We start from the raw sequence: 26,987 nt of genomic DNA, 5'->3' as shown, positions 1-26,987 counted from the left end.
TTTACAAATTCTTTTATGGGGTCCCTTCTTCATGATGTTGATAGTTTTTGCTTGGTTCCAGTGCTCTGTTACTTAACTTCGAGCTGTTTAGAGATCTGTAGGTGCCTAAGCCAACGACCCTACTAAAGTTACAATAAAAAAAAGGGAATTTGCTCTGGCACTTTTCTTGTTAGGTAGTTAATCTGTCACAAACAACTGGTCATCATTTCCAGAAATTTTTTGAATTTATTTCTCTCTAAAAGGGAGAAGAACATGCAGGGATGTTTCTCAACTATTTCGTGATCACTTATTTTCAAAGTTTCATGAAGTGTTGCCACTTGCCACTGATACCCAACAAGCATACATATAAAAAAGCATGTCTGATTGAACCATGCAGGGTTTGACTTCTGAGCCTGAATAATCTGAGGCCCACCAAATCCATTCAGAAAATATTCTCTCAAGGTTGGTCACTAAACCTTTGGAAATTGAGAAGCAGAGAGGCAAAATTGTCAGAAGCTCATTCATTGTTCAAAAGGAAAGGAAAAAAAGGAGCATTTTCAGTCATATAACCATTTGAATTTTTTTACATAGCATTAAAGATAGTCATTTTCATATGTAATTTCAAAGGTGAAAGCCAAACTAACCGCATAGTCAAGTGAAGTCCATCTCTCAAAATAAAATCTTGGTATTGGGGCTGAGAAATTTTATGAACTGATGTCAATGTTATGGATCTGATGATATTAGAGTTCCTTAAATCACAAGAGAAAGATGAGTCTAAGTCAGGTTGTTATTTGAACATATCCATAATTAGAGTGCTGACCTTTATATCTCTTTCATTGAAAGAAACCTAAGTGTCAGGAAAGAGACCTAGAAAGGACAGGTGAACAAGAAGATGGTGAGAGCAGTAGGTGAGATCAATGGATGCTGAGTGGAATTTCGTTACTGACAGAGATGGATTTGCAAACTGGGGTTAAGCTAATCTACTGCTCCTTTCTGTTAAACATGATCAAGCTACTCAATCCTGTGGTCCAATAGTAAATGGGTAGGGAGCACCTAACAGAGGAAAAATTGTCTGCAATAATTAAAAACAAAATAATATGAATAAACAGAGCACCTAATATGGGGAAAAGTTGTCTGCAATAGTTAAAGAAAATTTTCATGAATAAATTGTTGGAAAATAGCTTCTATTGCATTATTGTACAAAAAAATATCAAGAAATCAGATTGAGAATGATAAGTTACCTATCCTTCATATGGGACACCACTTGCTACTGAATTGAATAGTGATACATGAAGTTCTGAATGCTTCTGTTGTTGGTAACCCAACTCCCCACCTGCTCAGATCTACCACCAGCCTTCCTCAACACAGTACTGAACATCACTCAAACACTTACTATCAACCTCTGGAGTCTGTATAATAGATGTTCTGTTTCATTTGTCTGTAACAAATGCTTCAGTTTTGATTCATATTCTAAGAAACCCAAAGAGAACATAAGCTTAGCTAGCCAGCTAGGTAATATTTTCCTCACAACATCTAGTGGACTCTATTGAGTGTAGTGCTTGTGAAATCTGACAATCGGTTTCCAAATCAGCTGGTTCAGGACAAGACCCATAGAATGTGCAGAACGTGCCCAGGCCTTCCATTAAGTCCTTTCCTCTGTAGAGGAGCTAGTAGAGTATCCAAGTTTCTATCTTTAGGCCTAATGATCTTTTCCCTAAGCAATTTAGAGATCTTCTCTGTTGCACCATGAATTGTATCTAAGAAACACGTACAGCCTGAGGCAAATTCCATGGATAGGCTTTCTATGGATTTGTTCTTGTGCCAGATTCTCTGGTTGGTTACCTTGATACTCTGACCTGAGTCTTCCTGTTGTCGGTTGGATTCATTTTGGATCTGACTGAGAAACTATTTGGTTCCCATGTTTCAGTCATTCATTACATTAAATTCTAGCCCAACATATGTAAGAAAAACATGTGAAATTTGCTAGAAACAAAACTAATCAGAAGTCTGTATCTACCATACATTTTCGAAACAACTACGTTATCAACATTGTTGTTTTCATTGGGCTGTTTCAATTTGATCACGAAGAGAACTTGCAGTTTTGACAATTTATCCTAGAACCACCTATAAATTCTTCAGAAGACAAATTCTTGATTGCGTTAAAAATTGAATCCACGCAGCTAAGAGCTACATGCATCTTAAATCCCAGGAAATCAAGGTTCTGAACAGATTCTCTTGATGTTATGATTCTCAGAGATGAAATAACTTCAAGAGGATGGGACACCCCTTCTTATTCCTTTCTCATCAATCTTGTCCGTGGCAATGCAATTTCATAGAGTACAGTCTTGCACCCTTTTCCCCACCTAAAAAAATGTAAATAATAATAATTATTACAAAACTTCAAAGAAAAAAGCTAAATGGTTTAGAAAGGATAACCGATTACACAAATATGGTTTGGAAACATTTCAATCTAGATGACTATTTTAACCAACTATGCCTTGAACAGTTCAATAAAAAAGGGTCTTAGTGGATTTGAACCACTATCTCTTGGAACATACTTACATTCCAAGTGCTCTACCAAGTTGAGCTAAAGACATATCAACTTTTTTAAGTGTTTGATGCATGTTAAGGAAAACATTTAATAGAATGAAGACGACCCAATTAAAATAGTGAGTCAATCATGTAACTAGTAGTACATTGCCGGGACTATCTAGCTGATAGTAAACTAATGAGTAATAAGAGCAGCCCAAAAAATATAAGGGAATTTCACTGAAGCGTATCTTCTGATACAAAGTGACTTGGCAAATTAAAAGACATAGAAGTGGATGAATACCTGTATCAACATCATAACTAAGTTAAGGGATGATTATCAATTTTTTAATACGTCCAACCATACGCATTTGCATGTTGAGGTCACAAGACCAACGACATGTGAAAAATCATCAAGCTATAACAGTCTAGTTGATAAAAAGTAGAAGTACCAAAAGATATATAACCCAACCACAGGCTTATTTCTAGTAAATAAGCCCACTTCAGTAATTTATCTGCATCACCAATAGATGGAGGATCCTCAATCTTAAGATTAGAAAGAAGTAGATCTGATATGTCCCTTCCTCTGGAGATTGGATAGACCAATGGAAGCAAGAACAAATCATCCTTTTAATGTTGTTAAGTTCCTTATTCAAGAGCCATCTCACTTTCCCAATATATACACATACACACACATATTTCATCTTCTACTATTATGCTAATATGCTATAACTATAGATTCAAATGCAGTTCCGTGCTTTTGGTCCACTCCATGTTTGGTTTTTGGGGACTTACGTTCAGCAAGATAGTAATAGAATATTGAAAAATTAAAGAAGTTAGATTGTTGTGTCCAATGCTATAAGAACTCAGCTTGAATTTATACAAGTAGAAGAAGGGAATGAAAAAGGGTTATGGAAGAGCTGCAAGAGCCTCTAATGACAGTCTTTGAAGAGCAAAACTTCTGATCATTTCTAGTGTCTTAGTGCCCTAGCTTTTCCAGTTGCCTAAGGTTTGGCACTTCTGTTATATGGATACTCTTCTGGCTGCCAAGAAGTCCTTTCCTAAGGAAGATCAAAAGTTAAAAAATAAATAAAGTAAGCAATAATAAGAGTCAATACGCAGCAGTTGCCAAAATTTTGACCACATCTATGGCCACCTTGATTCAGCAAGGTACAGCAAAATACTAACTCAGGTCATACAGGTGAAAAGAATGCCTTTCTCAAATGTGAGGAGTAGCTCCAAGTTTAATTTAAATCTTACACGTAGCTAAGTGAAAAGCACCCAGCCAGGTCCCTCTCTTGATAGTCTGAAAAAGGTTTATATTCAAAAATTGCACAATAACACCAGGAAATTTTCCCAACCATCTATGTCATCTGTGGAGACTTTTCCAGAAAATTCCTCAGTGATCGAGAACATTGAGCCTTGTAATCAAACAATATTGTTGAACTCAAATTTGAGGCATCTATCAAGTTGGGATTCCTTATCTCTTTGAACATCCTCAGTTTTTACTAAACGCTTCCATTCGTCCATCAAGCATTTGATGCGCAGTTTCTGTCATGCAGTTGTCCCTCTAATATTGCAGTAATCCGTTAGTTGATTCAACAAACCACTTGATGGGAGCTCTTTCTTGTTCAGGTAACTAATGCAAAGGCTTTTATTTTTCTGACTTTTATGCTTACTCAATTCCTAGTAAACCAGGAAGCACTTGGTCCAGATAATAAGGGTTCTACCTAAAGTGATCTTATTACTGTCATACACATATGATCTCCTTGATCTCAATTTTTCTTTATTGACCAGTCAATCACCAGTTAACCTACAAATATTGACGTAGCCTCAAGTGAATGAGGGCCAGTTCTTCCAAGATCTTTTAAAAGGACCAACTCATATGGGACCAAGAAAGGGTTCCTTGAAATTTTGGGGTTAAGGTGTATGGGTGGTTGTTCCCCAGTTGGTTCCTAACAATTGTGTTCTATACGGGCATAGGTATATGGATATTTAGGGTGTGAATGATACTTTAACGCATCCCATGGGAGATCCATAAATTTGTTGATATGGAGTAGATTTGAGATCGGATGAAAACTTAGGGCAATGGGATAAAACTCGAAAGGAATTTATATTTTGATCCTTATAATAATTTTTTAAAGTTTCAATGATTTTGGAGGGGTGGTTTTGAAGATATTGGGTTTCTTAGTATTGAAGGAAAAACGAGGTGATAATAACAAAGATGGTAAGTGTAGGGTTTGATTCGTCCAATGGGGCTGAAATTGGGATTAAAGGTCACTAGGGTTGGGGGGATGCGGTTGCTAAAGTTTGGGACAGATATAACGATTAGATTGGCGTAGATCTAACCTTGAATTTCGGGTCTTCAAAAAAGTTTGAAAAATCAAGAAAATAAAAAAGAGAGTGATATGAGAAGGGGAATGGACTTAAGTGCTGATTTGTTACTTATTGTAATACAAGCCTTTTAATGGGGTGTGATGGAGATGGAAAGAAGTGGAGGCAGGCTACAAGCACTACTGAGGGAGAATCCTGCAACTAGAAACCTTAGATTGCTTGCTCGATCACATGGAGGTCCCTTACCATCGTTGAGAAGCTCTATTAACTTGCTCTTAAGCAGCAACATACTCTTTTCATTTTTTATTTTTTTATGAATAACTAATTAAATTAAAACGGAAACGCAATAACAAAGGGGGAAAATGGGGGGGGGGGGAAGAAGCCTAGGCTTCAGGGGGAGCCCTAAATGAAGAGCTGAGATCCCAAGAACTAACAATTAACCTATTCTTGGGAGTGTCAGAAACTAAGGGGGTGGGGAGAAGAAAGAAGTCTAGGGGTAACATCAAAATAGATGGCATTCCAAATCACTTCTAGATATTGAAATTTGGAGGTCCATCTCCTGAGATTGCGCTCCCACCACAAGTGGTGGATGGTAGCTCCAAAGACAAGTTTGCCAACCCGATCGCAGATGGAAGAGCTAGTGAAATTCCTTAAGATCTAGGCCCACTCTCGAGCGAATCCATGGGTATGCCTTGACCTAGGCCAAATGGTAGTAAGGGCTTTCTCCTACAGGGAGCAGGAGAAGGGGCAAGAGAAGAAAAGGTGCTCGGTATCCTCAGGACCATTCCAACAAAGGATGCAGTTTGGGTTGGCGGGGATGTAGCAGCTAATGAGGAAGGATTCGATGGGGAGGGCAAGGTTGAGGGCTCTCCAAAGGGTAAGGGTATGGGGAGGAATATGGCCTTTGAACTAGACTAGGGGGGCCCAAGGGACCAGGAAAGAGAGGGACCAGAGAAGGTTCCAGGCAGAGGAGGTGGTAAATGACTTTGAGGGGGAGGGGGAGGGGAGCCAAATGATGGAATCACGGGTGGAGGATGAAATGAGAGGGAGCGCATTCCATAGTTCCATACTTGTGTGAGACTGGGGTGGGGGAGGGGAGACCAAGAACCATTGGTGATGAAGGAGGAGAGGGGATAGACTTAGGAATACGAGTTTCATAGATAGTGCGGGGACAAAGGATAGTGAAGGGATTAAGGGAATACCCATTGGATGCCAAGGGTCTAACCAAAAGGATGTGGATGACCCAGAGGAGATTTGGATAGAGATGGTCGTTGTTAGGGCATGACGTTGGAGGAGCCAGAGCTTCCTCTAGATCCAAGACAGATTTGAAGGCAAAGGGGTGGTCCAAAAGGAGTCCGATTTGAGGATATGCGAGTAACTAGAGACCCAAATGGAATTATGCTTGGTGGCAATCTTCCAGATAAGTTTGAGGAGGCAAGCCAAGTTAACATCCAAAATACGACGGATTCCAAGGCCTCTTTAGGACTTAGGACGATAGACGGCAGCCTAGGAGATAGGATGAAGGAAATGGGAGCAACATACTCTTTATTAATTATATTCTTCAATCTATGATCTGTTGCATGCTCAAGGCTTTATTTATAGCCTTACATAAGAAGACTTAGTGAAACTAGGACTTAGAAATTGACTTTGCTAGTTGTACTCAACATACTAGTCCAAATTCAAATAGGACTCTTATAACTAAACATAAAAGGACTCCTCTTTTCTTCTTCTTCTTCCCCCCCCCCCCCCTAGGTTGGAGTTAGGAATTCATTACCAAAGAACTCTTGGAAGGGAGAGAGAAAGTAGAAGAAGAGGGGGGGGGGGGCACTGCTCAATCCAACAAAAGGAAGATCCAAGACCCCAAGTAACAAAAATCAATCTGTTCCTTGGGGTATTCGGGACTGGGGGTGGGGGAGCATCTGAAGCCTAGCAGGGGTTGACAAGGAGGGAAAAAAGAAAGGGGGGGGGGAATACATCCAACTAGAAGGCAAAAAGGAAGATCCAATACCCTAGGTAACAAGAACCAATCTATTCCTTGGGGTACTAGGGACTAGGGGGTGGGGAAGCATCTGAAGCCTAGCAGAAACATCAAAATAGATGGGCATTCCAAATCGAGTCAAAAGATCTAGAGTTGGATGACCATCTCCTAAGGCTTGCTCCCGCCATAAGGGAGATCATACAACCAAACACCAACTTACCTACCAAATTACAAATAGCGATACTAGAGAAGGTTCTCAAAAATCAGGAACAATCTCTTTGAAGGCCAAAAAGTGTCTAGAGCGGAGCCAAATAGAGGTAATGACCTTCCTTAAATGGAGCTAGAGAAGGGGCAAGTAAAAAAAGGGTGGTTCATATCTTCAAGGCGACAAAGAATGCACTTGGAGCTAAAAGATAGGTGAGGCCGGATGAGGAAAGATTGGGTGGGAGGCATAGGGCGAAGGATCATTAAAAGAACTCCTTAATATCCTAGAATGACTTAGACTCTTATAACTAAAATAAAGCATAAGAAAAAGACTATTATGCTCTTATAACTTAAGTTGGCAGAATTTAGATAACCAATTAAACTAAAATAAAAACCTGCTTTCGTACTTGGCCTCAACACTAAACTTATGGGCCCATAGAATTGGCCCATGACTTTGGGCCCCAAAAAAAAGGAAAAAAGTATTGGCCCATGACCACATAAACCTGCCAAATAAAGGCCCAACACCCATATCTATCAACCCTAAGTTGATTTCAAAGGGAAGTTGGCCAATTTGGTGCTGAAACTGCACCACATATGATCTCCTTAACCTCCTTTATTCTTATTCTACCAGTCAATTAGTTAATCTAATTTGCGCTAGATTGTGCTCCACTGATACATTGCTGGGTTTCCTCACCTCTCCAAGGGACTAGATAATGACAATTCTACCTAAAAAGACCAGTCAATTGTTCAATTAAATTACCCTGACTTACACGTATGATCTCCTTGACCTCCTTTATTCTTACTTAATCAGTCAATCAGTAAATCTAATTTGTGCCAGATTGTGCTCAACTGATACATTAGTTGGGTTGCTTCACCTCTCCTACAGACTTCTGTTGACTTTTAAATATTGGATAAAAATTATGCCTCAAAACACTATGATTACCCTTTAAAGTAAAACTGTAATTTAAAGATCAAAACAATACCACAGAAAAAAAAATGGAATAGTTCAAACTTAAAAACTTAACTAAAACCAGATCAAATACATAAATGGGACTGAAATTTTAGTGACTAGAACTCAAATTGAGTTGATTAATCAGCTTATGGCATCCTTGCTTAAAGTTTCAGATATCAGAAAATATAAAGTTGCCTAGGAGTACTAGGAAAAGGTGCTTCTGTACGACCACAAATAAGACTAGAAATCAAACTATAGGACAGTGAAGAACAATCCATTAACATGTGGCAGAACAATCAGTAAAATCAGCGTTAATTAATCAATTATCTGTTCAGGTACACAGTATATGGTGAAAAAGTTGAAACCAGGTCAGCCATCTGGGTTGAACTCTGATTGAGTTCCTCTTTAGGCTTGAAGAACAACTGGTCGAAAACGTGACATTATTCTATTGGTCAGATTGCTTAGCCTGTTTGGATACCTGAATCCAGGGGATTTCAAATCCCTGGATTCATGAATCAGGGATTTGTACCCGTTTGGTTGCAAAACACCCCAGGATTCATGAAATTTGCATAAAAACACGAATTAGGAGATTCTTGGGGATTGGGAGTCCACCCAAATTATAAAATGAATGAAATTTGAGGACTCACGTGGATTAACTCAATGGAACTTCGAATGAAAGGCAGAAAGGGTGCTCTTGCTTCTTGTGAAGTAGGGTTTTCTTGACCGTCCGTGTTCCAAGAGCATTGAAGGCAGATCTTCTTGTACATTCTGCTTCTTCTTTTTGAATCTTCAGAATTTTAAGGTGGTTTCTTCAATCTGATCATAAGTTTCTCTCTACTTATTCTCCCCTGTCTCGGTGGATTTTGTTAAGGATAGAAGATTTTGTGTTTTAAATGTAGTAATACAAATGCAGTTTTATGGGTATCTGGGAAATTGGTTAATGAAATTTATGCATTACGAGTTCGTTTTAACTGCTTCAATTGATTTGATGTCTCCTATTAAATCTTTATTCACTCTGCATAAACATAGACATGGATTCAATCTGCAGAGTTGCTAGACAAAAGGGGTCGCAATGTTCTTCATTTTGCTGTGATGAGTAACGATTTAAAGAAAATTAGGTTTGCCTTACAACAAGTAGAGCTAGAAGATTACATAAACCAGCCGGATGATGAGGAAATCACTCCATTTCCTCTCGCTGTAAGACCAGGTTCCCTTGAGCTTATGGAACTATTTATTTCATATAGAAGAATACATGTAAAGGCTACAAACAACTAGGGCGAGACAGCTACTGATATTGCCTTTCTTCACCGTGAGTCCTTTTTTGTCTTTTAAAAGTCTGCACAAGTCCAATCTATGCCACCCAAGTCTGTTTTGTTAGGGTTTAAATTTGTCCATTTGGGTTTTAATTTAACCTAAATAGCATACATGTAACAGCTCCTATTGAAATTTCATACTCTTGTTGTTGAGTGGCTGGTGTCGCTTCATGACTTTCAACCCTAGGCAACGCTTTGCCATTAAAGGAAAAGAAAAATGGACAATAGGAGTGAATGAGGAGCAGATACACTTCAATCCAAACCACAATAGGAGTGAATGAAGATTTAATACGAGACATCAAATCGATTGAAGCCGTTACATAAACTTGCAATGCATAAATTTCATGAACCAATATCCTAGATACCCATAAAACTGCATTTGTATTACTACATTTAAAACCGAAATCTTCTTTCCTTACCAAATCCACCAAGAAAGTGGAGAATAAGTAGAGAGAAACTTACAATCAGATTGAAGCTACCACCTTAAAACTCTGAAGATTCAGAAAGACGAAGAAGAAGAAGAAGCATAATGTACAAGAAGAAGAAGAATCTACCTTTGATGCTCTTGGAACACGTACCCTTGAGAAAACTCTACTTCGCAAGAAGCAAGAGCACCTTTCTGCCTTTTGTTCGAAGTTCATAGAGTTCCGTCGAGTTAATCTAAATGAATCTGCAAATTTCATCCATTTTATACTTAGGGTGGATTCCACCCAATCCCCACGAATCTCCTAATTCACATTTTTAGGGGAAAAATTGAAATCCTTGGATCACATGAATCCAGGGATCTTTTACAACCAAATAGGTATAAATCCCCCAGAGGAATTTCAAATCCCTGGATTCAGGTAACCAAACAGGCCCTTTAGCTACAGACAAGCTTTCCTTCACTGGAATTCCTTAATTCTTTTGTAGATAAGATTGCCTTGTTGGGTTTCCTTGTTTTAATTCCTCGAATTTGTATACCTCAATCTAATGAGATGATTATCTTTCTCCAAACAAATCCAAGACGCTCTTTAACACTAGTTACAGAATTCCTAATTAACTTGTTAATGACACAATAATATAGAAGAAATAATCATCACAACCACTAGAACATCACCAGCATAAGAAGACGAACATAGACTGAAAAGAAATTTCCTTAAAGAAAATTTAAATCACCTGAACCATCAGGAAATTTCCTTTTCCGGCATAGCATTTCAAAATTCCTTCATCCGGATCTGTAAGTTCTTGAATATTCAACTAATAAGATACAGGGATAGGTAGCTAAGGAGAGAGAGAGAGGTGTGTAAAGAAAATTGAGACACTTGCCAAACAAAACTGTGAGAGCTTCCTCCCCTTACTTCCTTTGAATCAGCTTTGATGACTTGAAATGACGATAGCCGGTCTTACGGATGGAACTGAAGTCAATTCCGGAGATGGGAACCTAGAAGAAGAAATTGGTTCGGTTCCATTCAGGAAACTATTTATAGCGGTTCCAAGTTCCCTACAGCGAGCCGATCCCCCATTCAGGATTCCCGGGTTAGCAAATCGTGGTTCGACCACAAAATACAGTACAAGGAAATCCGTCAGAGTCAGACGACACCTTATCCACAAATTTGTCGTTGGAAATTAATGAACATGGTAATGGTTTACCGTGTACCTCATCTAACCCTTTGAAAACGAATCAAGACAGCCATCAGGATTCTATCTCATCGTTGACCAACATGTTTTCATTATCCACTCGGCTTTTCCCGGCTTCCAAACACAGTTTTAGTGTAGAAAATAGAGAAAAGAAAACATTCAGAGCTTGCTTTTCTCAATTCTAATGGCGGAAACCACGTGCTGCATCAACAGTTCTTCTATCCTTGCGTTGAATCCTTCAGTTCGTCCTCACAGTTGCCACTGAAGCAAATGAGTTAAGAGTCGCGCTAATTTTCTCAAGCCCTAAGAGAGGTTTGGGATTTCTTGCTTTCTCTTGTTTTTTATTTGCTCACTACCGAAGCAATCACAGATGCACAATAATGAGTCGAGTAAGATTTATCTGTCTCGTTCGCAGCTATCTGGATCGAAAACCTCTTTGATAATCTCGCTTGCTAGGTAGTCTTGTTTAATTTTTGTTTTTCAAACCGAATTAAGATGATGGGCTCTGAGGACCAAGGTTTTGAAGGATCGCATCTCTATGCATCTCGAGAAGAAATGGAGAGTCTAGTTCTCGACGAGCCATCGAACGGAAAATCCTCCTCCGACTACTACAGTGCTGAGACTTATCACCCTTTATCGCCCCCCACTGTTTTAGTCTCACCAGGCGATGATCCGTTGTCATCGCCTTCGCCGCGATTCAGAGACCATCCAAACCCTAATCTTTCTGATAATTCATATTTAGAACCTCCATCTTATGCAGATGTAGTCTTTAGTCCATTTGGCGACGAGAACGGTGATGAGAATGGCCACGAGAGTCCTTCCGGAGACTCGATTCCGTCAGGCAGTTTCTCGAGGTCTGCTTCGTCGAGTTCTGAGTACTTGAAGATCACGGTTACGAATCCTGTGAAAGAGCAGGAGATTTCGAATTCACTCGTTCCTGGTGGAAATACTTACATGACGTATCTGGTCACGACGAGAACCAACATGCCGGATTTCGATGGCTCGGAATTCAGTGTGAGGAGGAGATTCAGAGATGTGGTGACTTTGGCGGATCGGTTATCGGAGTCATTCCGAGGGTTCTTTATTCCGCCACGGCCGGATAAGAACGTAATGGAGAGCCAGGTTATGCAAAAACAGGAATTTGTTGAACAGAGGCGGCTGGCCTTGGAGAAGTACCTGTGTAGATTGGCTGCGCATCCGATGCTTAAGAAAAGCGATGAACTGAAGGCGTTCTTGCATGCCCAGGGAAAGCTTCCTTTGCCCACGACAACTGATGTGGCCTCCAGAATGCTGGATGGCGCTGTTAAGCTTCCAATGCAGTTGTTTGCGGAATCTGGAAATGTTGTCGCCCCCCATGAGGTAGTGCAGCCTGCAAAAGGAGGGAGGGATCTGCTCAGGATCTTTAAGGAATTGAAGCAGTCGGTCACGAATGACTGGGGTGGGTCGAAGCCTGCAGTAGTTGAGGAAGATAAGGAGTTCTTGGAGAAGAAAGACAAGTTGCAGGATCTGGAGCAGCAACTCAGTAATGTGTCACAGCATGTAAGTTAATTCTTTCCTTTCTTCTACTGTTGGTTAGTCTTGCATTTTCTCATTTAAGATCTTTTCCAGTTAGCTTCTTGCAGTTTATTTTCTGCTTCTACTGTTTGCAGGCTGAATCACTAGTCAAAGCTCAGCAAGACATCGGAGAAACAATGGGAGAATTAGGTTTAGCTTTCATCAAGCTAACTAAATTTGAAACAGAGGAGGCCGTGTATGACTCTCAAAGAGTACGAGCTGCTGATATGAAACAGGTGGCGACTGCTGCCGTCAAAGCTAGCCGATTCTATCGGGAATCAAATGCTCAAACAGTCAAACATTTGGTATATTACCAGTATTTTGTTAGTGGTTGGAGGGTACAACATTTTAGCTCATCTAATAATTACAATAGTTTTATAATAACACCAGACACTGCTAAACATGGGAGCGTTGTGACCTTCTAATAATGATGTAAACACAACGAAAAGGGGGAGGGGAATCTGTACATCATATATGTACACTAGTTCAAAATTTCTTTGGTTCAAATCCTTGTAGTAGCAAATGGAAATGAATCTCTAATAATCTAATTGGATCAAGTGAGGCTAGTTTTGGGTCATATGCAACTTTCTATTTTCAGCTGACACAAAAGGTAATTTTAGGCTTTTAGCTGAAGTATCCTATAGATTTTATATGGTGAACTTAGTCATTGCATCATAAAATTGCAGGACACACTACATGAATATCTTGGATTAATGTTGGCTGTCCACGGTGCATTCTCGGATCGTTCAAGCGCTCTACTGACAGTTCAGACGCTTCTATCAGAACTTTCATCCTTGCATTTGAAGGCTGAAAAACTTGAAGCTACATCCTCGAAAGTATTTGGTGCCGACAAATCTAGAATTCGCAAAGTAGATGAGTTGAAAGAAACCATAAAAGCTACGGAGGATGCTAAATGTATTGCTGTTAGAGAATATGAACGCATCAAGGTAAAAATGTTGTTTCTCATATTTTGATCAGGCATCACAGAGTTTTAAGTCTGAGGTTATTGGTGCCTGTTGTAGACAACTAGATATTGATAGTTGTAATCGGTAAAAAATCCCCTAGTGTTTTCACCATTATGTATTATTGTTGGACACATAGTATATTGCTGACAAAATAGTATATGCTCCTTCTGTGATTTGTGGGGAACAATTTGTAGAATATTGTTGAATTGGACAAGGCTTGAGTTGTATATGCTTTGGGCTGTACTTAGTTTTGGGTTGATAGTGATCATCAAATTAGCAAAATGGTAAATTCTAAGTCAAGTCCAGCACTATCGAAGTGGTTATTATCAGGGCTACTACCACATGGTGTATGTACTGACTTATAAGTGCAAACTGATTTTGAAATTCAAAATTCTGGTTGTAGTTAGCGTCTCATTACCCTACAAAGTATTGACCATCAAATAAGGTAATCTATAACTTTTTGATAGGGGATGCAATTATAGCTTTTGGAGAGTTACTATTTTATAAGGTAGTCTAATTAGTCATCATTTGTGTTAGAAGATGGTCTTTTTTCTCCTTTCTTTGTGGGTGAGGGATTGAGGGGGTGGGGGGCTAAAGGTCAGAAATTATTATTACAACAACAACAACAACAACAACAACAACAACAACAATAAGCCTTGTCCCAACTAAATGGGGTCGGCTACATGGATTCTTGCCCTCCAATCAGTTTTGTTCGAGGCCATGCTAGATACAAGGCCTAAGCTATACATATCCTTTCTCACCACTTCTCCTAAGGTTATCTTAGGTCTACCCTTAGCTCTTCTAGTTCCTTCAATATGGATTATATCACTTCTCCGCAGGGGCATTTATAGGTCTCCGTTGACGTGGCCGTGCCACCTCAAACGACTTTCTCTAAGCTTATCACTTATAGGAGCAACTCCCAGACCAACTCTAATATGATCATTTCTTATCTTATCTATCCTAGTTTTGCCACTCATCCATCGTAGCATCCTCATTTCTGCTACACTGAGTTTATCTATATGATTCTTTTTAACAACCCAACACTCTGCATCGTATATCATAGCTGGTCTAACAACGGTCCTATAAAATTTTCCTTTCAGCTTTAATGGAATATGCCGATCACATAAGACCCCGGACGCACCTCTCCACTTCATCCACCCTATTTTAATTCTTTGGGAAACATCATCCTCTAAATCACCTCTTTTACTTATGATTGAACCTAGGTACCTAAAACAATCACTCGAGGAATCTCTTTATCGTCAAGTATCACCACCTCATCATCCGCCCGATCATGACTAAAGTTACAAACTAGATATTCGTCTTGATCTACTAAGTTTAAAGCCTTTTGATTCCAAAGCTACTCTCCATGATTCTAATTTGGTATTAATCCCCACTTGAGTCTCATCAATCAACACAATATCATCCGCAAAAGCATACACCGGGGACCTCATCTTGAATGTCTTTGGTTAATTCATCCATTACCGGCAAATAGATATGGGCTTAAAGTTGACCCTTAATGTGCCCAACCGTTATCGGGAATTCATTACTTTGTCCCCCACCGTTCTAACACTAGTCACCGAACCATCATACATATCCTTAACTATACCTACATATTTACTTGCAACACATCTTTTCTCTAGTACTTGCCAAATTAACACTCTAGGGACTCTATCATAAGCTTTTTCTAGGTCAATAAATACCATATGAAGGTCTTTCCTACATTCTCTATACCTTTCTATAAGTCTCCTAATTAAGTAAATAGCCTCCGTTGTAGATCTTCCTGGCATAAACCCAAATTGGTTCTCCGTAACTGTAGTTAAGTGTCTCAAACGGGTTTCAATTATTCTCTCCCATAATTTCATCGTATGGCTCATCAATTTAATGCTTCTATAGTTATTACAACTTTGAATATCTCCTTTATTTTTGTAAATTGGAACCACAACACTTCTCCTCCAATCATCTGGCATTTTCCCTGTGCTCATAATCTTATTAAACAGCTTAGTCAACCAAACTAGTCCATGGATTCCTAAGCTCTTCCATACTTCAATTAGGATTTCATCAAGACCTTGTGTCTTGCCTAGTTTCATCCTCCTTAAAGCTTCTTTTACTTCGAACATCGAAATTCTACGTATATAAGTTCGGACACTGGTGCCTTGGTGAAAAGTGTAATCGTCCGAAACATAAGTGCTTGAAGAATGCTCATTTAGTAAACTACAGAAATAGGTTTCCCATCTTTTCTTAATGTCCTCACAAACTAATACTTTATCATCTCCATTTTTAATACATCTAACATGGTCAATATCTCTACTCTTCCTATCCCTCATCTTAGCTATCTTATAAATAGATTTTTCTCCTTCCTTTGTGCCCAAATTATTGTATAACTCTTCATACTTCCTTTCCCTTGCTTTTCCCGCAATTTTCTTAGCTTCATTTCTATCCAACCTATACCTTTGAAGATCCTCAACATCCTTAGTTCTTTGCCATGTCTTAAAACTAGCTTTTTTAATTCCTAATGGCAACTTGAACCTCACTATCCCACCACCACGTCTCTTTATAAGAATGGATCTTTCCTTTTGATTCACCTAGAACATCTTTAGCCACCTTTTTAATACACATAGCCATCTCATTCCACATTGCATTGGTATCCCCTTTAAAATCCCATTTTTCTTGTTTGACTACTTCATTAATGAAGGATTTAGAGTATTCTCCTTTCAAATTCCACCATCTTATTCTGGGATAGTTTACCTTGGACCTTTTATGTGTTCTTGGGACTAAGCACATATCCAAGACTACAAGTCTATGTTGTGCAGTTAAGCTTTCCCCCTGTATCACCTTGCAATCCTTGCACAATAATCTATCAATCCTTCTAGTTAGGAAGAAATCTATTTGGCTTCTATGCTGTCCACTTTTGAAAGTAACTAAATGTTTATCTCTCTTTTTGAAGTAAGTATTTATAATAGATAGATCAAAAGCAGTAGCAAAATCCAAAATTGAAATCCCCTCCTCATTCCTTTCTCCAAAACCATATCCTCCATGAACACTCTCATATCCTCTTTGATCTTTTCCAATATGTCCATTTAAATCACCTCCTATGATAATCTTTTCTCCTTGACGAATTCCTTGCATTAATCCATCCATATTTTCCCAAAATTCTAGCTTTAAACTTTCATCTAGTCCTACTTGAGGTGCATATGCACAAATTATATTTATGAACTCTTTATCCATTACAAGCTTGATAGCAATAATCCTATCACCCACTCTTTTAACATCCACCACATCATTTTTTAAATCTTTATCCACTATTATACCCACTCCATTTTTATTTGTTTTATCCCCAGATACCAAAGTTTAAAGTCATCCAACTCTTTGGCTTTTTACCCTCCATCTAGTCTCATGAATGCAAGCTACATTAATCCTTCTTCTCCTCATAACATCTATCAATTCTAAGCTCTTACCAGTTAGAGATCCTATGTTCCAAGATGCCAATCTAATCCTACACTTATGGACTAGCTTCTTTACCCGCACTCGTCCACGGTGCGGGAACCCTTGCCTACTTATCACCGCATCCGGGCTCCGATGCGACGCGTCGCTTACAGGGGACGCCCTAGCTAACCCTTGCCCACTTATCACTACACTCGGGCCATAGTGTAGCGCGTCACTTCTTTGGTCGGGACGCCCTAGCATAGCTTTTATCATATAAGGTCGAATCCATGAAAAAAGGTTTGGCTAGATTTTTTCCGGTGCCGGCTGCCGACTTGACGCACCAACCCTCCTCCTTTACCCGGGCTTGGGATCGGTAGCAAAACACTGGCGGAGATGTCAGAAATTATTATTATTGTATTAAAAATAATATTGACATACAGAGGAAAGCCGGGCATTCCTGCAATCAAAGATACAAAGAATCTTGAAACTCCACATTAAGCCATCATCAAATACACTAGCACACAAGGTTCTGATTTAAGAGTTCACCGTCAGCATGATCATCATTGGCACGTCTCAAGAGATAAAATAAAAATTTATTATAAAGTGTTGAAAAGTTGTATTTTTTTTTTTTTTTTTTTTTTTTTTTTTTTTTTTTTTTTTTAAAATTTTTAAAATTAAAAATTTTTTTTTTTTTGGGGTTGTTGCTACTGAATGATTCAGCAAAATGATCATTAATCAAGAAAGCTTGTTTTATCAGCTCCTTTAAAAAAACCCTCTAGTGTGAGGTCACAAGTTCGATGGTCCCTGTGGTATATGTAACAGTCCCCACCCCCTATTTATTAAAAAAACCCTCTAGTGTGTCACAGTAGTAGAAGCCTAACCTCCTTGTTAGCTTGAGTTCGTAGGTAGTGTCTATTTGCAGCTTCTTCTGTCAATTCCATACAGTAGGAATAATTTAATATTTTCTCTCTCTCTCTCTCTCTCTTTCTTTTGGTTGGTTGGGGGAGAGAGATGTGTGAGACTGATGCAGCTATCCTTTACACCCTCAAGCCTAGTAAAGTGTTGCAACATTCTTCATTGGCGGGTTTCTAGCAATTCTTTCCAATCTTGGGACTCTCCAGTGGAGAGCAGGGAACAAAACTTGTGAGACATATTCAACCCTTTTGCAGCAACAATGCTGATATAACTTTGTAAACAGTCAAAGTTGTGTGGGACAACTGGATCTAACTGAAAGATGAAGATATCTAGTGTAAAAAATAATCTACTTGTTGTAGATGCACAAGGACTGGACCAACACTTTACTTTGTTATAAAAAAATCGTAAGCAATCTGTATAATGCTCTATGTTTTGTTTACAGTTGAATATTGTTGTATCATGGTTTTTTTTTCTTCTTTTTTCCTGAGGCATGAAAATGACATATTTCCCGACATTCATTGTTAATAAATGCTGGCTTTCCAGCGTGCAACCTAGTCTTATTCATAACCAATTTCACGGCTTAGTTATTTGTATTACATGCTTATCTTAAAAAGATAACTTGTAATTTATTTAGGTGAATTTTCATGTATTTTGGGTTATTTGACTCATGTATTTAGATGGGTCTTCTTCTGCTGTGGGCATAGTTCAAAAGCATGTGAGAGCTTGGAAAACTCAAGAATCTCAACCATGTTGAGATGAGATGACATATGTGACACAAAAAATTCATAGTTTCAAATATCTTGAGAATCTTGGTGAATCCTGGTAAAATCTTGATTATTCTGAGAATCCTGTTCTCCTACGTAGGTTGTTACGTTATCAAGGTATTGAATTGTTGAATTTTTTTTTTTTTTTTTTTTTGGGGGGGGGGGGGGGGGGATGTGGAAGACTAGGGTAGTAAGATATCTATGACTTAAAGTATTTATTCACTGTGCTTGGGTTGGGTGTGTATGTAATATGCATTATGAACACTTCACCGTATCTTTAGTTTGCAGCAGAAATTTTGGGTCTTTATTTAGTTCTTAAGTATTGCATTATTATGTTCATAGTACTCAAACAAGTTTAGAATAGGAAATTTCAGGGTTTGACATTTACTAATAACCAAGAATGCAAAATGGAAACTGTAATGTGTGTGCGCGTCTGTCCTTTTTTATTTTTTTTTCTTTTGTAATTTGGATTTTAAATTAAGTTTATGAAGCCTAAAACAAGATTCCTCTAAAGTTTCTGAGCCAACTATGGCCGTTTGCCTATCGAAGCATCATTCCAGAATGCAGCCAGGAAGGGGGGGGGGGGGGAGGGATGCTCTAACTTGCTGTGATATTGAGATGCTCGACCTGGTTGAGATGGCTGTTGGATTGATAAGTTTTTTGAACCTTGGTTTCGGGTTATGTTGGATGTGAGCGAGGAATCTCAGAACTTTGACATGTCAATGTATTCCAACCAATATCTGAAAACCCCAAATCAGTTTGAGGCTCTTTTCATTCTTACTGATGTAAACCCAAGATTTGACTCTGTAGACTAATGTAAGTTCACTCAAGTGTGGAGCTGTTTTTTTCTTCTTAAAGATGTATACCCAAGATTTGGCTCGGTCATTGGGCAAGTCCATTCAACTCCCCACACCTAGTTCTAGGAAGCTTCTCGTTTGTTAATTGACCGTGGTAGAGGTCGAGGGTTCTAGTCCTCAATGGCCTCTCCGGCGCACAGAGCCTAGTAGGTCATCATTGTTGATCTCTCCAGCTGGATTTGAACTCCTCCCTCAGTTTCTCCTCTCTCCCTCTCTGCTTCTCCTCCTCTCCCCTCCTCTGTTCAAAATAAATAAATAAATAAAATATGGCTGTTTTTTGGAGTTCAGGTTTTTGTGTGTTTAGGATTCTGGCCCTTGATGGCTTATGCAGTGATGGCAATAGCAGAGAGCCAAGAGGGCCATCGTTGCTGATCTCTCTGAGCTAGATTTGAGCCTCGATCTGGATCTGAACTCCTCCCTCTGTTTCTCCTCCTTTCTCCCTCTCCTTTGTTTTCCCTGTACTTCCCCTTCTCTCCCTTTCTATGTCTGCTAAAGTGAACAGGCCGGTTTGGGGTTTATGTTTTGGCATGTTGAGGGTTCCAGTCCTTGATGGCCTCTCTGGCGACAGTAGAGAGCCATCGTTGCTGATATCTCCAAGTCATATTCGAATTCAAATCCAGACTCAAACTCCTCCCGCTATTTCTCCTTCTCTGGTTCTCCTCCTATCTCCTTCTCTATTGTCCGTTGCCTCCTTCCTCTCTTTGTCCCCTCTGGTTCTGCTTCTCTCCCTCTCTCCTCCCCCTCGCCTCTACTTCTCCTCCCTCATACTCCGCCTCTTCCAGATCTGACGACTTCTTCCTTCAAGTTTTTGTTTCTGTCTAAGGACGATGGGAGAAACTGTGGTCATGTGCTGGGCTTCGGTGGGATTGGCTGGTGATTCTTCCTCTCCTCTTCCCTTCTTTGTCGCTCTCTTTCTCCTCCTTTCTTCCTTCTCTTTCTCAACTTCTTCTGCCTCATCTCTTTCTCTTCCCTCTGCCTTTGCCTCCGTTGGAATTGGGGGAATCCGCTGACCTGCTTGTCGCTTGCATTGTCTTCCCTGCTGTTGTTGCAACAATAGGCAATCCTGCGATGCTATCAACCCTAATGCCCTCTATGATGCTACATCATTCCCTGCTGCACCCAAAGCTCCCCTTCATCGAATAGGAAACTGCTTTAGTGGCCTTGGTTTTGGTCCATTTTTGGATAGTATTGTGCAAGTGTTGTGCTTTTCTATTTGTTGTGCTAATGTTGTGCTTTTTCGCTTTGTTAAGCCCTGTTTGTGCCTTTGTATTATTTCCCCTCCCATCTTCTCCCATTTGGTAAATGAATTTATTTATTCATCCAAAAAGAAATTGACTGAGGTTGGTTGGGTAATTAATTAGTGGATTTAGGGTTTAATTTGGTAACTTACTATGTTTTATTTCTATGTATATTTCAACACATTCTAGAGACCATTATATCCTTCCAATCAAAGCATTTTACAGATTCCATTTAACCCGTCACAGCTGTTAGCATCTAGAGTGTGCGAAAAGTTTAGTCAGTCTTTTCACCCCTGAAAACCTTATTAAGTTAAAATGGAAACACCAGCTTTGCCACCTTGTGCACCATTTAATCAATTAATGATGTCTATATAACACTCATTGCATCCTTTTAAACTTGCCTTTAAATGTCTCTTGTTTTTTGAAAGCCTTAACTGTGAACTTTGAATTTTCTGCTGTGAGATCCTGATTACATTTCTCTCTTTATTCAACAACCATGGTAAGGCTTACGGGATCCATGCCCAGCATAATCTTGGTTCAACATGTCAATCTCGAGGCTTATCTTGCCAATTTAAAAATGTGAGCCGGCTTGAGATCTTGGGGAGATCTCATTGAGCTGGTGGAATTCTTTTCCCCCAACTTGATGCTCCACCTCGAGGGTATTGGGGTTCACTTGAGGCTGAAACTGTCTGTCCAGCCTATTTCAGCCCTTCTGAACAAATTGGTAACCTCAGATTTATTGGAAAGTTAATGTAAACATGAATTTTAGTTTGGACTCTGAGTTGGAAACCATTAGGCTGAAGTGAAACCTTAAAGTGACCTATTGTAAACATCATATATTCATATATTAATGCTCATAAGTTCAAAATTCAAACTAGTCTAAACCGGTTTATACTTTCTGTCCAGCCTATTTTTGTACCTCTGAACAAATTGATAACGTCAGATTTATAAAAAAAAAAAATAGGGTAAATGTGAGGTCCATTTTGAAGCCCAAGTTACAAACTACTATGCTAAATGATACCTTAAAATGACCTATTATATGCGTCATATATTCATCCATTAATGCTCAAAGTTCAAAATTCAAACAAGTCTAACACACTACACATGTTCATAGTTCAAATTACAAAATTCAAATGATGATCCATTCATCAAAGTTACAACTTGAGAATTTAGACTCAAGACCCTGTGTTTATCATCTTGTCTCATTAAGTGGAAAAAACAAGATATCTTGTGAGATCTTGTGAGTTCTCCTTCCCAGAGCATACTTGCACAAACACTAAGCCCTACCTTTAAAAGATACAACTTGGAGAACGCAGGGTCACATATTCTGATGCTAACCTTGCAAGTTTGCATTTATATGGTTAGGTTGTTGTTTGTTTACCTTTCTTAGGCAAAGATGAGCCGAATGGCATGGGCCTTGCCAAGCATTTGAAAAGGCATTTCAGATCTAATTTGAATTCAATAGAGAGAATTGTCAAATATCAGTTTTTTTTTGGTCAAAATGTGTGGATATTTCATATAATCCAGGTTTCTGGTCACTTAATTCTTTTTATGTGAATTATTTTGATGATTTGGACTAAATCTTTTGACATTAAGCAGCTTGATTCAATTTCAGGCCTTTGTTTTTTCCTGGGACAGATCTGTGAGACCTTATACGTGCCTCTTACATCAGGGAACTCCATATAGGAAAATTTTCTTCCTTTTTTATTCTGGCTACTTACTGTGAAACTTGCTTCTGTTTTATGAAACAAATTATCGTTTTGTTGCAATGAGGATGGGGAAGAAGGTTAGGGGAACCACTTTGACATAAGATGTTACTTAAAACCATGAGGGATGTACTGATTCTTGGGCGAGACCATGAACACCTTGGATGTGATAATTCTTTCTTTCATGCTATTGTGACACTAAAACTTGCTTGGTCCTGCAAATATTCAGCCCATGGTTATGAAAATTGGCATGAATATCAGGTGTTTCGTTTGGAGTGCTTCAATTGGATAAAATTACAAAATACCAAAGTACTTGGATAACATCCTTCCAGTGGAGGTCTCCAAATTGGTAGATACGCCAACCCTTGTCAAAGAAAATTAAAAGGACACAGTCAAATCAGGGGGAATTGCTGACGATACTTTTCAGTTGACTTTCAATTATGTGCTTGCCAGTTGGCATCATATGAATCATTTCATTTGCCAGGGTAGGGTCACTAACGTAAAGTGACATTCAGCTACAAAATGTGAATTCCAACATTTGATAAGATGTGTATAATCTCATCATCTCAAATTGGTTATACTGGATGGACTTGGCAGAATTGTGGCTCAAATGTTGTTGGGAGTTACCCTTGTCCTACTCCAGAGGATGACTGTCTCTTGCTTTGGTAGGGTTTGCTTGTAGAGTAGATTTTGATCCATTTGATTGGCTAGTTACAGCCACTACTGTGCTGTTACTTGGTTGGCACAGTTTCTTGTTGAATCTAATTCTTCTTCATGTCTATGATACATATATGTTGCCTTTATACATTTTGAATGATGGAATATGAGAAAATTATATTTTCCAAACCCATCCTTGTTTGTATTATTCACATTAAAACTTGGAAATATGACTTTAATGATGGTATGAAGTGTAAATTTTATATTACCGAACCCATCCTCAGTTTGAATTATTCTCATTTATTCACATTAGAACTTGGAAATATGACTTTAATGATGATATAAATGCAGGAAAACAACAGGATTGAGCTTGAAAGGTTGGACAGAGAAAGGCATGCTGACTTCCTGTCCATGCTGAAAGGGTTTGTAGTCAATCAGGTAAATCTTTGTCTTCTCCCCTTCATGGGTTCTGGTGGTTAACAAGTTTGGAGAATATCTTTATCTTATCAAAAAATCATGTAATCTCTCTTAAAAGGGAACAATTGTTATGTCAATGTTAGGGCAAAGCTAGGTATATAACTAGCAGAGCCTTGATGAAAATATGAAAATACCGAAGAAAAAATTTGCTAGTCATTGGAGGATGTTTTCTTGGATTTGTTCAATAACATTTGTATTGAGATATGATCAAAGCTGAAACTAATGTAAAGCTAGGTCACTTCAAACCTTTAATCCACCATAGGATTACTCATGTTGATCCAGTACCTGACTCGGATCTCTTATGTGCTCACCATAAATGCTGTGTTGTTATCAATTAAAAGGGAAGGTAATCTCTCTTAATTATTGGTGACATAAATGACAATAAGTAGTTACTAAGGGAAAAGTCAGCATGCTAAAGAGGGAAATCTTGGAACAAAACTGAGACCAGAGATAGTGGTGTAATGTGCAATAAAAGCTAGAGGAATGGATATCTTTAGGTGTTATTAAAGAATTTGTATATGATTTGATGGGGAAGTGGTCCAACAAGCTGACTTCATCATATTCATGATTGTTGAAAAGTTTAATGATCTGAGGTCCTATATGATGGGTTAAATATCATTCGGTGCCTTAAAGAATGCAGCAGATAATACACATTAGTGTGCAGCTCGTTGGTGGTAATGGCTGCAAATTTCATGCTATGACTGGCCTAACTACTGCCATTTACTGCAAGCTTTAGAGCTGCATATGTTGGTGAATCTCAAGTTTGGCTGCTCAACATGGCTAAGAATTCCTGAAAGCTGATAGCACTGATCATTTGATGCAATTTGTTTCAGCTACCTATTCTGAAACATGTGAAGTTTAACTGCTGGATAGGTTGAGGAACTGAACATGATATGCAGTTGCTTGACAGATTATCAAGCAGGACTAGATTTAGATTTGGTATACTTATGGAGTTTTCTAGGAACAAAAGACTAAAATTGAAGCAAAAATCAGACACGAAGCAACAATAGTTAAATGACATGCAACAGATAATGATATCTGATTTCAAAACAGTTATACTTGAATGGAATACCTGGATGTTCAGAACTCGTCGGTTTGTTCGACGTGTACCATGGCAATTCTTGGTGGACCATTTTAAATGGCTGATGAGAACTCAATACTGTTCTGTATTACTGTTGCTTTGAGCACATGATCTTCATATGGTTCACAATTTCTGTCAAAATTTATCCCTGTAGAATTCCATTAAGATACCTTGTTTATAGGTATGAGGACACCAATATTGTGTTTTGCAGGTTGGTTATGCAGAAAAGATAGCAAATGTGTGGCTAAAGGTCGCTGAAGATACAAACGCGTATGCTAAAGACAGGATTGAAGAATGACTGTAAATTTAGAGTTTTAGTTTACTTCTTTTCTTTTTTTCTTCTCTGTGTTTAGTAGCTGCCCCTTTATTCCCAAAGGGCGGCAGGTTATTTCATTGATGTGTATACTGGTAGCAAATTAACGGCATATCCATGGTAATAACGAGATCAGTTTTTAGGGTTTTCTGAAATCCATTTTTTGTGTGGTTATATACGTTTGAAGAAGAACAAGGGTAGCTCTTCCCAACATTTTCTTCTTGTAATGGTTGCTTGTTGAACATTTGCAATTCCTAACCATGATATCCAAAATGTGATGCAGTAACATTGTAGATGACTGGAAAAGATGCAATGCTTTTTCTCACAATGAGTTTTTTTCTGGTGATTATTAGTGGATACTGATTATTGAATACTAGAGCTACCTTTCCTGTAAATGTGCAGGGAATCCCAGAGACACTGCCTCCATGGATTGGAATTCATGAATCAGAGAGTTTCAAGTAAAGAAGTCAATGCAATTTGTTTTTCCATTTTCTAGCCCTGCTGTGGGTTGGTGGCGGTGTGTGGGCCAGAGTGTGTCCCAAGGGTTTGTTTTGGTTGGTTTAATCAATCAGATTCCATTTCCACCCTGGAAGAAAAAACCAGTTGAGTTCCAGGATAAAAAAATAATGCTTACAACCTAAAGCAAAGATACTTGTGAAACACATGCGACATGTGTATCCTTACCCTTCTAATGCTGGAAAAAAAACTACAATAAATTCATCTTGTGCTGCAAAAAAATGGAGTTCATTTGAAGTGTTATGTTCTGGAAGATCCTTGTTGAAAGGAAAAAAAAAAGAAAAGACGACGACAAACAAGAAGAATAAGATAATTAATGATTTTGTACTCTTCGCAAAATCAAAACCAAACAGCAAATTTGGAACGCAATCCTGAAAACGTAAGGTGATCTTTCTACCAAAAGGAAAAAATTAAAAAAAAATGTACGGTGATCTCTAAAGAGTATCTTTCTCAATACAATTTATTTTAAAATACTCTTAAAGCATTCTTAACACAATCTTTAAATTAAAAAAAAAAATCAGAAAATAATTTCTTCATTAAGAGGAGATCCCAATTTATAGTAGAGGTCAACATATCATATTGTCATTTACAACCAATCTTGGAAACAAAGAGTCTCAGTTCTTAATAACTCAAGTTAAGAAAATGAGAAATTCATTGGAAAATGAAAGTCCTATAACCTTCCATTCATGAACAATGCTTGAAAATTAAAAGCCTAAATATTTATTAACTTCCATGCATGAACCATCCTTAGGATTTGAAAAAAAACCCAAGCAATTATAATTATTTCATGCATTTATTTCCACAAAACTCCTCTTTTTCATCACTTATACTCATTTTTTCAACACTTTCACCAGAGCTTCTCTTGATGCTACGTGCAGAGACGATTTCCTTGGTGATTTCGAGATGAGATAATGCATGAAGCGCCCAAATTAAAGGACCGTTGTCAATTTTCTTTATTCATGGTGAACGATTAAACACACGCTACACGCCTCTCTAAATAGCTGATCAGCAGCCCAATTAAAGAAAGTCTTTGGACAGAAATCATATGGGAACTTAGAAAATTTTGGTCTTCCCATACCATCCAGATGATGAAAACCATGAAGGATCACTGCAATTCAGAGAAGAAGATTTGATCCTCTCCATGGCCCACGCATGCTCATCTTGGTTTTCCTTCCATTCAATCACACGGGCTACTGTTGTTAAATTTAAACATACCTGAAGAGCTTTCTTTATTGGAACTGCAAAAAGAATGTGAATAGCCTCTATGAATTTATTATTATTATTATTATTATTATTTAACAGATTCATTATATATATATATATATATAATTAGGGATGAGAATATTACATATGCTGCCAGCAAAAGTTGAACCCACAACTTCTCCACTATAGGGTCTTGAAGGCTGAAGCAACCGACTGGTCCGACCATTCAATTATACAAATGACCGAAAATATCCATTTGAATTCCTCCTCCTATCCGTCTTACCAAAGAATTCTATCTTGACCGTGGCCAATGGATATATCATATCATACTATTATATAAAAGCATGTACTCCTCTTTCACCGCAAATCTTTTCTTTGACTATTATATCCCTCATTTTTATTCAAATGTCAT

General features: G+C 38.4%; 1 protein-coding gene across 2 annotated transcripts; it reads left to right on the top strand.

The window, feature by feature from the left end:
• The first annotated feature begins 10,991 nt into the window (after positions 1-10,991).
• Positions 10,992-25,761, top strand: LOC149021403 (sorting nexin 2B-like). 2 transcript variants are annotated; one of them, XM_089149638.1, is made up of 6 exons: positions 10,992-11,218; positions 11,322-12,445; positions 12,556-12,765; positions 13,147-13,407; positions 23,337-23,423; positions 24,755-25,761. In XM_089149638.1, exons 2-6 carry the CDS (start codon positions 11,402-11,404, stop codon positions 24,839-24,841), a joined length of 1,689 nt encoding a protein of 562 aa, XP_089005764.1. In that variant the 5' UTR covers positions 10,992-11,218; positions 11,322-11,401; the 3' UTR covers positions 24,842-25,761. The 2 variants fall into 2 exon arrangements, with proteins under 2 accessions (XP_089005764.1, XP_089005763.1); XM_089149637.1 differs by having other exon boundaries at positions 10,992-12,445.
• The last annotated feature ends 1,226 nt before the right edge of the window (positions 25,762-26,987 follow it).

The sequence above is a fragment of the Hakea prostrata genome, chromosome 3 (assembly GCF_041222555.1).
Source record: "Hakea prostrata isolate BN-2017 chromosome 3, UWA_Hpros_2, whole genome shotgun sequence".
Classification (NCBI taxonomy): domain Eukaryota; kingdom Viridiplantae; phylum Streptophyta; class Magnoliopsida; order Proteales; family Proteaceae; genus Hakea; species Hakea prostrata.
Note: the sequence above shows the minus strand (reverse complement) of the source record. Positions and strands in the feature narration are given on the sequence as shown.

Bases quoted from the DNA above. Each gene is read 5' to 3' on its own strand.
- LOC149021403 (XM_089149638.1), top strand. From the start codon at position 11,402: ATGATGGGCTCTGAGGACCAAGGTTTTGAAGGATCGCATCTCTATGCA. The intron at 12,446-12,555 runs GTAAGTTAATTC...TACTGTTTGCAG, and splicing joins TCAGTAATGTGTCACAGCAT to GCTGAATCACTAGTCAAAGC. The intron at 13,408-23,336 runs GTAAAAATGTTG...ATATAAATGCAG, and splicing joins GAGAATATGAACGCATCAAG to GAAAACAACAGGATTGAGCT.